Source organism: Thamnophis elegans, chromosome 6 (genome assembly GCF_009769535.1).
Source record: "Thamnophis elegans isolate rThaEle1 chromosome 6, rThaEle1.pri, whole genome shotgun sequence".
NCBI classification, from domain to species: domain Eukaryota; kingdom Metazoa; phylum Chordata; class Lepidosauria; order Squamata; family Colubridae; genus Thamnophis; species Thamnophis elegans.
In genome coordinates, this window is record NC_045546.1 from 53638487 (window position 1) to 53652807 (window position 14321).

General features: G+C 39.6%; 1 protein-coding gene across 1 annotated transcript; it reads left to right on the plus strand.

The window, feature by feature from the left end:
• The first annotated feature begins 11876 nt into the window (after positions 1 to 11876).
• LOC116510716 (homeobox protein Hox-B5-like) lies at positions 11877 to 12621 on the plus strand. Its single transcript, XM_032220367.1, is given in 3 exon segments — positions 11877 to 12401; positions 12403 to 12467; positions 12470 to 12621. Coding segments are annotated over 3 exon segments (543 nt in total). The 5' UTR covers positions 11877 to 12075.
• The last annotated feature ends 1700 nt before the right edge of the window (positions 12622 to 14321 follow it).

Here is a 14321-nt window from a genome sequence, read left to right on the forward strand (position 1 = left end):
GGCCTTCCCCTTTGTTTCATATCTAGTCTTCCACAGAGTAGATTATATATGCTTTTTGCTGTTAAAAGTAGTTTTTTCCCTTCTTCTCCTGAGGCCTATCACCACAGTATAGGCACAGCATAAACTTCTACCAGGGCTTGGTTAGGTCCATTTTTGATTTTTCACCATCATTTTCTTCAGCTTCTCAGTAAACAGAGGAGCCTGTTGGGATCAATAAATGGAAGGAAGCCTCACGGGAGCATTACAGTGTTTGCCTTTCTTTTGATTCTTCAGATAAAAAACAAATTACCTTCCAGAAGTTGTAGCATCCTTCTGGATCCATTAGGTATTTAAAAAAAATCCTACCATTTGCATAGAAGTCAAAGGAGCTGATGACAAGATTCCTGTTCTTTTAATGCAACCTGTATGTGGCTTACTCACTGTTTAATCAAATTCTTGAATTTTTGACTTCTGGGCTCATGCAAATGAGCAACAGAAACTTGTCAACATAAGATACCTGTCAGCCAGCAATGGAGACAGTAGCAGAATAAACATCTTTGCAGACAAGTATAATCAAATTAAAGTGATCCAAAAAGAATTGTCATGAGAAAGGCAAAATCATTCTGAATACTTTTTACTAATTTTATCTCTGGCAAAAGGCAAAATTTATGTTACCACATTCTTATCTTTCATAAGTCTCTATGATGATGGAAACCAAAAATTACAGGTCAGTTATAACTGCTCGAACTAATGGATAGGGTAATGCGTGTGGAGGATCAACTTATTCCTGTGGTGGTGCAGTGGTTAGAATGCAGTATTGCAGGCAGTATTCCACTGCCAGAAGTTTGATCCTTATGGTTCAAGATTGATTCAGCCTTCCAACCTTCCAAAGTCAGTAAAATGAGGACCAAAATTGTTGGGGGCAATATGCTGACTCTATAAACTGCTTAGAGAGGGCTGCAATGCACTATGGAAGGGCATATGAGTCTAAGTGCTATTATTCCTCTGATTTCCCCAGATTCTTATATTGTATTCTTTATATTTCTGGCCCTTTCTTCAACATCAAGACAGGAAACAGCATAAATCAATATTAGCATTTCTTATTGAGCAAGGAAATATGTTCAGAGGCTAGATTTAGAAATAGAAACCTGGAATATTCCTTCTGACACAAATAGTTAAATAAAGCATTTATTTAGGAACATGTAAAAGAGAGGGAAGTGCATTAATACACTGCTTCTTTCCTCTTTGCCACATGAATATCATTGCCTTTAAGATGACAAGTCATATTTATTAAAAATAAAGAATATATACTTAACAGTGGAGGTCAGTCAATAGTTAAAGAAAACGGAAAGGAAAAGGGCAAGGCTTCCACCTCTGAGTTTTGCCAAGGAAGTCTGAATAAAGTAGCTTAATGAACGAAAAAAAAAGTGTGAAAGCTTTACATTTATATTTCTAGCTGAACCAGCAGTAGTTACTGCACAGCATTTCAGCGACCTGAATTAGGTACACATTTCAGTTTTTGAGTTGTCCAACTAATGTTGGTTTTATTTTATTCTCCCCAATATCATACATCCTTGGAGAGAGCAGATGACCACCAGCTTATTCATAATCCAAATTAACAACAACATAGTTTTTGTAAAAACAGATGTGCTTAATAATGACAAATCCTATCACGTGGTTGGCATTTTCCCCTGTAGTTTTTACGGGGGGGAGGAAACAAGAAATTAAGTTTGTGACTGAAAATTGTTGCTGATGTTCCTAACCTTCAGGATCACAGTTTTATCAATAAAGTCTACAGTTTAAAATAATCACATTCTCAGATATTTAAAACATTTAAATAAATATTTCAAACTCCTCTGAATTTAGACATGGTTTATTTTGGATAAAGAAAGCTCTCTAAATGTAATGCCTTTATTCATTTATTTGCCACAACATGAGTCATATAGTGCTCTGTTTAACCACCATCACCCTCATCAATTTGATTTATTTATTTTTCAAATTTATACAACTGCCTGTTTCACAAAACAAGGGAGGCATATAAGGGCATCTGGAGGGGAAGCACTCCGGAAAACTCTAACTGATTCTCAGATGATAATCATCCTCTATCTTTTCTGATCCCAATTCAATTCTTTAACTTGTGAATGCATATCCTTCAACTCTGAGACTGTATTTGATTTTAAAAAGATCAAATAAGGTCATGCACGTGAGCTTTTTTTGCTATTTGGGAAGGGGAGAAGAATGCATCAGAAAGAGAATGAGAACAAAAAAGGATGGTGGTCAGAAAGAGGGGGGGGAAAGGGTGTGTCACTAAAGAATAGGTGTTCCCATCCATTTTGGTTCTGACCCCTGACAAGTGACGCTCCAAGTAAAACAAAATAGCTTTCTCCAGTTACCTTGGAGAACTCTAAATGAAATTTCAATCCAAGTGGTTGATCCACCATTATATATATAATGATACTGTAAACAAGTTAAAACAGCTAAGAATGAGGGAAATGAAAAATTGTCTACAGAATTTGTTTCTCAAGCTAAAACCAAATATAAAGTGCTGATGACAAGATGCTCTGGACTAGATTCAAAGTCATGCATGAAAAAAGTTGCTTTATTGATTTTTCCCTATGTGGAAAAATTACTGATAGAATCAACACAGTTTAATCGGTATCTTCAAGATCTTCACAATCTCCCCATCTTATTGGTTTTTTAAAAAAAAAATTTATTTGCGGATCTGAGTTTGCTAAAATATTACAAGCAGCGAGGAATGTCAGTTTTGGAATATCAAGGGAGAAAAAACCCTTGCATGCGATTTCCAGAGTTGTGCTTAGGGCTCATAAGAAACATGAAGCAGTCCACAAAACTAGCCTTATAGCCCCAAAACAAAAGATAAAGACAGGATATATCTATTGCAATCTTTGGCTTATCCTTGGATCCTTGGTTTATCCTTGGATTACTTCGTGCAAGGTAATTAATCCAGAAACTGTTCTTAATTATCTCAAGCAACAGATGGATACTCAGATTGTTGCAGATTTATCCACTAAGTGTACTCAGAAAAGATTTATTGGTTGGAGGATTTATGGAGAATATTAGATCTTTCTCTCGAGCCTCTCCCCAAACAGATACGTATTTATACATACTATAATACTCAATGCAAAGGGAGATATATCCTCCCCTTTTATATTATCATCTTTAATTCTTTTATTTTCAGATTAAAATAAGAGAAAGTAGGATCCCTGTCAGTGGTAGCTTTCAAAATTTTCTAGAACGTCTTCTGTAGGTGTGGCCTGCTTTGTGGGAGTGGCTTGCCAGCCATGTGACTGAGTGGGAATGGCTCGGCAGTCATGTGACTGGGTGGGCGTGGCCAACTTGTAAAATGTGGTGAAACTCACTTAACTCTCTTGCTTAGCAATCAAAATGTTGGCTCAGAAACTCTAGCATTTGAAGCACACAAGTCTTAAAGCTGTCAAGTTACAAGACCACTAACCCTTTAGAAAAAAAAACTTAGGGGTGTTCAAACTTGATAGCTTTAAGACTTGTTGACTTCAACTCCCAGAATTCCTCCTCCAGTCATGTTGGCTCAGGAACTCTGGCATTGAAGTGTGCAAATCTTAAAGCTGTCAAGTTACAAGACCCTTGCACCCCTAACCCTTCAGAAAAAAAACCCCAGGGGTGTTCAAACGTGACAGCTTTAAGACTTTAAGGTTTAGATAGAACTCTTAGAGGCGGGCGGGGTGATTGGTGAGCCAGCCAATCAGTGAGCAGCGGGTGGGGCAAGCTTGGTGCGGATGAGTGGGGGGAGGGAGCTGGAACCGGTTCTAAACAGCTTGGTAGATTTGTGGAACCTCTTCTATAGAAGAGGTTAGAACTGGCAGGAACCCACCCTTGGTCCCTGTGTACTTACCACATTCTATCTGAGAGTGCCTAATAATGTTTTTTATCTTTTAACATTTCAGCTTTAGTCAGTTTTCCTTTTCCTCCCATTTGTGTTTCAAAACATTCATATATAGTAGATCTGACTGTTTACTATTTAGAATTTGCCATATTTTCCTACCTTTGAGATGTAAGAGTAGATGATGTTTATATGTAGGAGACTTTATGTGTTTATTTTGTCATTAATATGGAATATTGTAACATTTAAGACAATGTTTTAATATTCTGATTTTTAAGCATTTCAATTTGCATTGTAATCTGACAAAATAATTTATTTTTTATATTTTTGATTCTTTTTTTTACCAAATGTCTCTCATGGAAATGGAAATCATATAATTTCTGGCATGGAAAGGTAAATGGCTGAGAGATGTAACTGAATGAAGATGATTTTTCATAAACTGAAGTCATGAAGTCTAAAGGGAGTTTCCCTTGAGGGAAAAAATAATTTGAAATTGGATTGATCAGATATTAAGAAATGGAAATCTGAAATTTGCCAGAGAAGTAACAATTAAATAATTTTATTATTGTATTATTGAACAGGTGGTTTTGAACTTTGAAGGATATTTTATGTCAGCAGTTAAAAACTGAGGAAGCTGGATGGCTTGAATAAATATTTACGCCTCTTCCAAATGGGTACCTTTCATTTTAATCATTGTTTTGATAATCTTTTTGAATTACAGATGGACAGATAACTTTTCCTGTGGGATTTAGTCTAATTTTGGATACATTTATGGATTGGAATAAGATTTCAAGGGGAAAAAAGACATGATTGGGTTTGGAATATTCTCCATGCACATCTCTGAAGTTAACTTAATGGACATATAGCAACAGTTTAACTCCAATAAGCAACAGTATTCTTTTATATTTTCTCTGTAGGATACATATTTATTTAAGTATTTGGATTGATAATTGGTACATACAATACGTTTTTAGGAAAGCATAGTTCCTGCATTGCTGGACATTTGTCAGCAGTTTTTTTTAAAAAACTGGTCCAGTCAGCCTTATATAATGAAACTTATGTAACAGTTACTTTGAAAACTAATAAAAGCCCTATAAAGCTCTCAGTATGTTTGCTAAATGTGGATGCTAAGATTTAAACAGCCATTCTACCAAAAACAACACAAAAGTTATTACCTTCAATAATTTCTCTTTTGAAACTTGGTTTTGTAAAAGGGTGTGAAGTTGTAGACAAAATTAGACTCTAGATTTTTGTTTAGTTGTGAATGCTACAACTATTTTGGTATTATGAGATGCAGAAAACACTTCAATATGGTAAAAATCAAATTTTCTACTACAAGTGATGAAGTTTGGATATAGCTTGTCATATTTATTTATCAGATTATAATGTTCAATTTCCAACTCCAGTTCTTGGGTAAAGATGAATGGGAATATTTTTACTCAAATCAAAATGTGACACTTGAAAAATTACTATGAGTAATTTCTAGTTTAGTTTTCACCCAGAATCCTGCCAATCAATCCCTACCTCCCTATACAAGCAAGAACATGTGTCACTCAGTTCAGCTAGAAAAATATATAACTTCATGTTTATTTATTAAAAATTCAGCATACATATAAAAACACTTATCTGGCAAAAATAGGATAAAAGCCGGGAAAGGGAGACATGAGTAATAGACAACCATTTACACTAATATTGTATATCAAAAGGCATAGAACTTTCTAGAGCTACTGGGAACAATACTGCAGACAAGCCTGGGATAATGGCTTTTGTTTATTTCAGCCTTATCTTTTTAATATATATAAGGCAGCATAGATAAATGTTTGAATGTAGGACAACAGGTGATCTCTCCTCTCCTTCCTTTGTGGTACTTCCTTTGTATTTCCACAAAGGGAATACATCCAGGTGGCATTTATCTCCTTTAATGTTTAATTTGGTGCTTGAATCTCTGGAATAGTTATTGACTACCTGGAATAATTATAACCAGCTCTGGGCACTATACAAATAAGAACTATGAGCAATATACAATTAACAATTAATACATTCAGATCAGTATATCAATTGGATAAAAGAATGTTCTTTTAAGACCTTTAAGCATTACAATACCTAATACAGATGAATGGCAATATATAGCTAAAACACTTGTTAGGCAACCTTATTTTTCCCTGAGGTCCCATAGCTTCAGAAATTCTAAAACAATTTTATTATCCAGCATGTGAATAATATATGAGAAATCTTAACTAGTGAATCACAAAATTAGTGGATTCAAGTTTTAAGAAATATTATATATATTTTGTAAAAATAAAATAAAAAAACATTGAATCCAGCAAAAATAATTTGGGTGGTGTTGGTGTTGGATCTCTCAAAGGATTTGGTATAGGCTCTGATGAAGAAAATTCTAGTTTTTGTTGTTGTTAAATTAGTTTGGATATAGAGATGCTTCTTTCTGCTGCTGATTTATACCAGTTCTGTTTGTTCCAAGCAGAGCTGACCTCACATATTAAGGTATCTGACTCAGGCAACTGATATGGAATGATGCAAATTTTTAAAAGTTATTGTTACATTTCTAGCGTGTAATGAGATTATGAGGTTTCCTGTTTGAGTTGTAGAAATAATTTGGCTAGCTTTGAATACAGTACATCTTGCCCTGGGCTGGACGATACCAGTTCCTGCCTTGTATCCACAGAAAACCTTAGGCTGATCCCCATTCCATGGTAATGGATGAATGTGGGCACAGGCCTTGGGTTCCCCCAGTTGGTAAAGCAGTATTTCTCAACCCAGGACACTTTAATATGTGTGCACTTCAACTCCCAGAATCCCTCACTCAAGAATTATGTCTAGGGAATTCTGGAAGTTGAAGTCCATACATCTTCAAGTGGCCAAGGTTGAGAAACATTGAGTAAGAGAATTGAAGGATGGGTCAGGCCAGGTTTGTTTTCTTCCAAATAAGAGGGTACTGAAAATGCTTGTAAATGTTATTTTATTTACAGATATATCTGTAGACTGTAAGAAAGTTCAGCCAATATGTTAACTCCTAGCTATCTTTATATATATGCTCTTAAAATAAACACTTCGTTGTTTTGTTTTGCACATCACCTTTTTGTTTTTATCATTCAGCCCTCTAGCTGGCAATCATGAGTACATTTACCATATGTGGGTTGCAAAATCATCTTGGTAACCCTATTCATGAGACTTTCTTGTCAAATGGGAATTACCTCACAATCAATCTGCACTGAGGAAGCAATCTGTGCTCTGGATTACTAACAAGCAATCTTTCTAATAAAGACATTTTAATGATATTTATGACAGATGTATATTGCTTGGGAATGTTGGTTTCTGAGGAGACTAAGCCCAGTGCTCATCAAGCTGTGATACTGGTGTTCTGCGACATTTGGCAGCAATGCTTCTTTTTCTTAAATATCAGGACTTGTGTTACATAAGCACTCATGGTAAAGCCAGAAAAATCTCATTTATGGGCCATCAGTTTTCTATTCCTTTCCGTCAAAGTTTTCTGGAAATGGAATTGATTATTTAAATATGAATCTTCATCGATGTTTTTTATATTTGCACTCTAAAAATCAGATTTAGATGGTTCATTTATTCGCACAACCCTATTCATTAAAATAATAAAAGAGTACATATCTGATTTTGGCAATTTCTCTTTCCCCTTAGCTTACATCCCGGCTTCTCCTAGTCTGAGGCATTTCTAAAGTGCTGCAGGGTTTCCACATGGGAGGGGCAGGCAGCGCATTTCACTTCCACCAGCCCCATTGCTTTTACCTAAATGTGGATCCAGATAAGTCATTATAGGTCTTTGCAATTTGCCAAATATATATGAAATATTGACAGCTTTCTCTGCTTTCAGAGACACTGATATAGTAACAAAATGTTTCCCTCATTTCTATCCACTTTACAAAATAATAGCTGTCCAAATAAAATAAGAATGACAAATTGAACCGCAAAACCCTGGGATAAGTTGTGATTGCATATGAACAATGATTTTACAATTCAAATCATTCACATTTCTGCCTATTCTGTTTAACTTGCCAGTCAATATATCACAATCAAATTACAATTTCCATGACAGATTGTAAATTATAATGTTCCCAAATAGCAGAAACTCTAAATTGATTCCAAATTATAAGATCAATAAAGGTCACCATTGCAATTATCTTTCCCTGGGCTTCCGTATTGGGGGGAAAAATACAGGATGGCATGGTGTATTCCTTTTCTACATTATGAATCATATGTTGCTACTTCCATAAGATGTTTGAGTTCACCTGAAAATATGATAAAATTAGCATTTAATGGGTTTGCCTTATATTTTCAAACTTATAAGTTGTATCACAACTTATGAAAAAGTTATCTCTCCTTTTCATCAAAACATCTCTGAGACAACTAATATACCACTACAACTTCTTGACATCACTGTAGCACACAAGCCAACAGAATCTCTTTAAAATCTGTTAAACAAACCAAAATATATTGTAATCAAAGAAGCAAGAACAGGGGTCATCGATAACATACAATACAGGAACTGTAACAGCCACTACATAGCACAAAGAGGTAAAAGATTGGAAGAATGCATCCATAAGCATTAACTGACAGACAAAAGACTTAAACATTCCTTGAACCTTCATTCACATAGACAAAAAGAACCACATTTTCCATTGGGAAACTGTCAACAATTGAGATCAAGCCAAATCCCAAAATTCAAAGGAATTCCTAGAAGCTTGGCATTTTGACAAATCAGCCACCAACAGACACATAGAGATAAACCCTACTAACTTACCATATTAGAAATATAATCAACAATTAAGGAGAGAAACAAACAATTCAGAGCACATTCTTCTCAGCAAAAAACTCTTAGATGAATAGGAAACAATATTCAATAAACAATCAGTGAATAAACAATTTCCTCATCAAGGAAGAAACCACACCCCAACTAAGACTATTGTAAGAGTAAGCTTCTGTATATCAACAACCAGAACCACTCTCCCATATACTGTTGATGTTATCACAAAACATCTGCAGGGAAACAACCAAGTTCAGAAAATACCAAGAACCCAAATGTCCTGCATATTCCAACAGAAAACGGGACTGGGATGTATACCATACATTTAGGAGCTAGCTTCCATTTTAAGAAGGTAATCAAGACTTTTGGTTAGGACATTAGGTAAAGATTTGAGTTGGACTGGTAATAATTGTAGATCCAACTGAGTTAAAAAATATTTTGTATACCTTGAGCTTTCAATTATGGGATGGCATACTATTAAAATAATGGTAACAAAGACTGTAGTGATATTAAATATATAGTTTGTTATTTCTCTCTCAACCCATCCTCTTATTTCATTTTCTAAGTATCATTGCAGGAACATCTGTGACCAAAACAAGTTGGGACTGAGTCAAAAAGTGGGTTGTAATGATTTTTTATCTATCAAGAGTGTGCATTTGTAACTGGAGGATTAGAAGCATCTCCTGTTGACACGATAGTATTAGTAACTTCTTCCAAGTTTTAGCTGACCCATAGTTTGCAATAGAAGAAGAAGGAATAGATAAAACTGTCTGTCTCTGGGGGCTTCTTGCCTAGCTCATCAGATCTAATGGTGTGGGTATGATTCTTTCTATTTAATAATATCTTTCCAAACTCCAATAAACATTTCTAACTCTGCAAGAATGATTCTGGTGAGCCCCTTCATCTCTCTTTAGTTTCCACCCTGCTGGCATTGGTGAATCCTTCAAGGCCTTGATATCTTCAAGGGCCTGTAGGTGTCTGAACCCCTACTTGTGGTTTTCTTTGCTATGCCTGTGGTTATGTGGTTGAGGTGATTGCCTCAGCCATTGTTATTATTATCTTATTGTTTATACTGTTCATTATTTTGGGCTTGCTGGTTTTTAGTCATATGTTCACCATCTAGATTATGGTTGTGAGATAGACATCAATACAAATTGTTATGATAAATCAAGGCATCTCAGAATAACAGAATAACAAGAGTTGGAGGTGACCTTGGAGGCCTTCTAGTCCAACCTCCTGCTCAAGCAGGAAACCCTATACCTTTTCAGATAAATGATTGTCCAGTCTCTTCTTAAAAACTCCCAATGATGGAGCATTCACAACTTCTGAAGGCAAGACATTGCACTGGTTAATTGTTCTCACTGTCAATTTTTTCCCCTTAGTTCTAGGTTGCTTCTTTCCTTGATTATTTTCCATCCATTGCTTCTTGTCTTGCCTTCTAATGCTAACCCCTTCTTCTTTATGGTAGTGCCTTAAATATTGGAATACTGCTATCATGCCACCTGTAATTGTTCTTTTCTTTAGTCTAGACGTACCCAATTCCAGCAACTGTTCTTCATATGTTTTAGTCTCTGAATCACCTTTGTTGATCTTCTTTGTGCTCTTTCTAGAGTCTCAACATCTTTTTTATATTGTGATGACCAAAACTGGAAACAGTATTCAATGGCCTGTTTTTTGTTCATTTTGCCCTCCCTAGCCCCCCGGAGCACTTTGCAAGCCTCCCAAACCCTCTGCACATCCATTTTTGCAAAGGTGGCGGGGTTTTGGTAGGCCGAAAATGCTGTATTCAGTGTGTAAGACGCACCCAGATTTTCACCCTCTTTTTTGAGAGAAAAAGGTGTGTCTTATACTCTGAAAAGTATGGTAAGTAACTGTCCACTAGGACTAAGGTTACCAGATTTTCAGATTGGTAAAGAGGGACACCTTTGCCCGAGGGGGTGGGGGCTTGATTAAAAATTTTATACAGAGCAACAAAAATTTTCATATAACGCAAAAATAGTATTGTAATTTTTTTTATTTCAACATAACTACAATTTACAAATATAAATTGTAACTGTTGCCAAACATCAAAATTTTGATCACGTGACCATGAGGATGCTGCAACAGTCGCTAAGTGTGAAAATGGTCGCTAAGTGTGAAAAATGGTCATCAGTCACTTTTTACAATGCCATTGTAACTTTGGTCACTAAGCCCATTATACCACCTTTCTTGCCACAGTTCTTAAGTGAATAACTGCAGCTGATAAGTTAGTAACATAAGTGATCTGTGATAAGATCCTGGAGGAAACACTTTGTGGCTTTGAGGTGGATAGAAGCTACTTGAGATCGACCAATCAATCAGTCTCAAGATGTGGAGACTCTGAAAAGAGTGCAAAGAAAAGCAAGAAAGATGATTAGGGGATCAGAGGATAAAATATATGAAGAACAGTTGCAGGAATTGTGGATTTCTCATCTATAGAAAAGAAGATCTAGGAGTGACATGATGGCAGTCTTCCAATATTTGAGGGGCTGCCCCAAAGAAGAAGGAGTCAACCTATTCTCCAAAGCCCCTGAAGGACAAGAAGAGCCAAGGTGGCGCAGTGGTTAAATGCAGCACTGCAGGCTACTGCTAGATCAGCAGGTCAGCGGTTCAAATCTCACCGGCTCAGGGTTGACTCAGCCTTCCATCCTTCCGAGGTGGGTAAAATGAGGACCCAGATTGTTGGGGGCAATATGCTGACTCTCTGTAAACCGCTTAGAGAGGCCTGAAAGGCCTATGAAGCGGTATATAAGTCTACTGAAATTGATGGAAACTAACCAGGGAGAGAAGCAACCTAGAACTAAGGAGAAATTTCCTGACAGTGAGGACAATTAACCAGTGGAACGGCTTCCCTCCAGAAGTTGTGGGTGATCCATCACAGGAGGTTTTGAAAAATATAATGTACAACAGTTTGCCTGAAATGGTATCAGGTCTCCTGCTTGAGCAGGGGGTTGGACTAGATGACCTCCAGCTCCGGTATTCTGCATTCTTCTCTAAGAAAGACAACAGGGGCTAGAAAGTCCATTTAGTGGCTTGCAATGGCCATTGCAACCTTCATTCCACAATGTCGGTGGACATTGCAACTGTTGACCAGGGCTCTGGTCAAATCAGAATTGAGATGGAGGGGACCTAGTCCTTCCCCCCCTCAAGCATGAGATCCTATCCTATCCATTTTAGACAAGCGGCTGTCCGGTGCATCTTCTTAAAATTTGCTGACCTACGCTGTGGCTGAGCTGAAGCTGGCAAAGCCGAGCACCCCTGCCTGCCCAGCTGAGGTGTTCCTAGCGGAGGAGGGGGAGGGGGAGGCACCGCCGCTATAACTCATTAATACATCATAAATTCTCAAGCACGGGGGCTATAACCACCACAAACCCCACAAATCAAGCCCTCCAAGATATAAACCCACATGAGTTATTACTTTGTACATTCGTTCTCAGGACGCTACCCTAATGCCCCAGACTATCAGCTGTTAAATTATGGGACCGGCAGATCCATGGATGGATCCTATAGAGATCCAGGCAACATGCACGCCGGCTCTTACGGGAGATACAAATACAATGGAATGGATCTGAGCATCAGCGGATCAGCCACCACCACCACCTCCTCCTCCTCCAGCCAATTTGGAGCGATTGGGGAGAGCTCTCGCATCTTTTCTGCCCAGGCAGCGCTCGAAAGCAGGTTAAGAGAGGCGTTCAGCTGCTCCTTGTCCTGTCCCGAATCCCTCCCTTGCACGCAGCACCAGTAGTGGCAGTGTCAACAAAAGCCGTGGAGGCAAGACATCCGGGTCCTCCCACGCCAACCAGTAGCTTCTGTCGGCGCAGTTAGCGTCACCGCGTTTGCCGAAATAGACGAAACCAGCGCGTCCTCGCGAACCGAAGAGAGCGGTTCTCAAGCCAACAACAGCACCCGAGTTCAGACGGAGCCGAACGCCACCTCCACGCCGGCCGCATAAAGCCTGCCCCCTTCTTGTCTCCCACCCAACATGTTTCGCTGAACGGCGGCCAAGTTCTAAACTGCTGGCATGACTTTGAAGGGCCAGATTGCCTTCCGCGCGGGCCGACGTGGAAGGCAAGAGGCAAACCAGCCCTTCAAAGTCATGCTGGCACTTTAGCGTGCGCCTCCGCCGCCATTCAGCAAAAGATGTTTCACTGAACGGCGGCCGAGTTCTAAACTGCCGGCATGACTTTGAAGGGCTGGATTGACTTCCGTGTGGACCGACGTGGAAGGCAAACAGCAAGCCAGCCCTTCAAAGTCATGCCGGCACTTTAGCGTGCCCCTCGGCCGCCATTCAGAGAAAGATGTTTCACTGTACGGCGGCCAAATTCTAAACTGCCAGCATGACTTTGAAGGGCTGGATTGCCTTCCGCGCGGGCCGATGTGGAAGGCAAGCAGCAAGCCAGCCCCTCAAAGTCATGCCGGCACTTTAGTGTGCCCCTCGGCCGCTATTCAGCGAAAGATGTTTCGCTGAATGGCGGCCGAGTTCTAAACTGCCGGCATGACTTTGAAGGGCTGGATTGCCTTCCGCGCAGGCCGACTTGGAAGGCAAGCGGCAAGCGGCAAGCCAGCACTTCAAAGTCATGCTGGTACTTTAGCGTGCTGGCAGGCAGGGCTGGAGCGAGCGAGCGAGCGTGCTCCGTCCCGGTGGGTGCATGAGCGGAGCACTTTTCCAGTGCTCCTGTGCCTGGAGAGCTCCATCTGCATATGAGCCCAGGATCCGCCGCTTGCACTCCCTTGCTCCACCCCGCCACCTGCCTTCCCTATCTAGGGGCTCCTCCAGCAGAAGTAGCAGAGTCGCATCGAGCGCCGCTCTGCCTTCCTCCGTGCTCTTCCCGCCCGGACACCCAAAGCCTCCCAGCCCGCCTGGCCCGGGGTGAGTCAACTGCAGTGCAGCGGGCAGTGATCCCACCACCATCCGCCCACTCACTCGCCCCGCCCGTCACTTACTCTGACTTCGGAGAAGAAGAGGCGGCCCCAGGCCCAGGTGGCTCTTTTTGCGGAGGCTTTCCCACGGCTTGTCCGGAAGTGGAGCTGGAAAGGCGAGCTCGCTCCCCCGCCCATCCGCCTGCTCACTCACTATGCTACCCCGCCCATGCGAGCGGCAATGGATGGGCGGGGGAGCGAGTCGAAAAAGGCGCCAAAATTAAGCGGGATCTTTTGAGAATGGCCCGGGACGCGGGAAAAATTATGAGAAGGCGTGCCTGTCCCGCCAAATGCGGGACGTCTGGTCACCCTAACTAGGACTCCAAATTCTTCTTGCAGTTACTGCTCTTGGATCAGGTTTCACATAATCTGGACCTGTACATTTGTTTTTTCTTGCCTAAGTGTAAAACCTTACTTTTCTCTCCATTGAATTTCATTTTATTAAATAGAGTTTAATGTTCAAGTCTATCAAGATCCAACTGAAGCCTATCTTCTGGAGTGCTGACTATTCCTGCCAGCTTGGTGTCACTGGAAATTTGATGAGTTCCTCCTCTATTCCCTCATCTAAATCATTTATGAAGATATTGAAGAATACTGGTCCTAAAACAGAATCCTGGGGTACCCCATTGCTTACTTCCTTTTGTGTAGATGTGGATCTATAAGGACTACACATTGAGTGCAGGTTTCAGTCAGTTACAAATCCATCTAGTTCTGATGAAATCTAACTAGCTA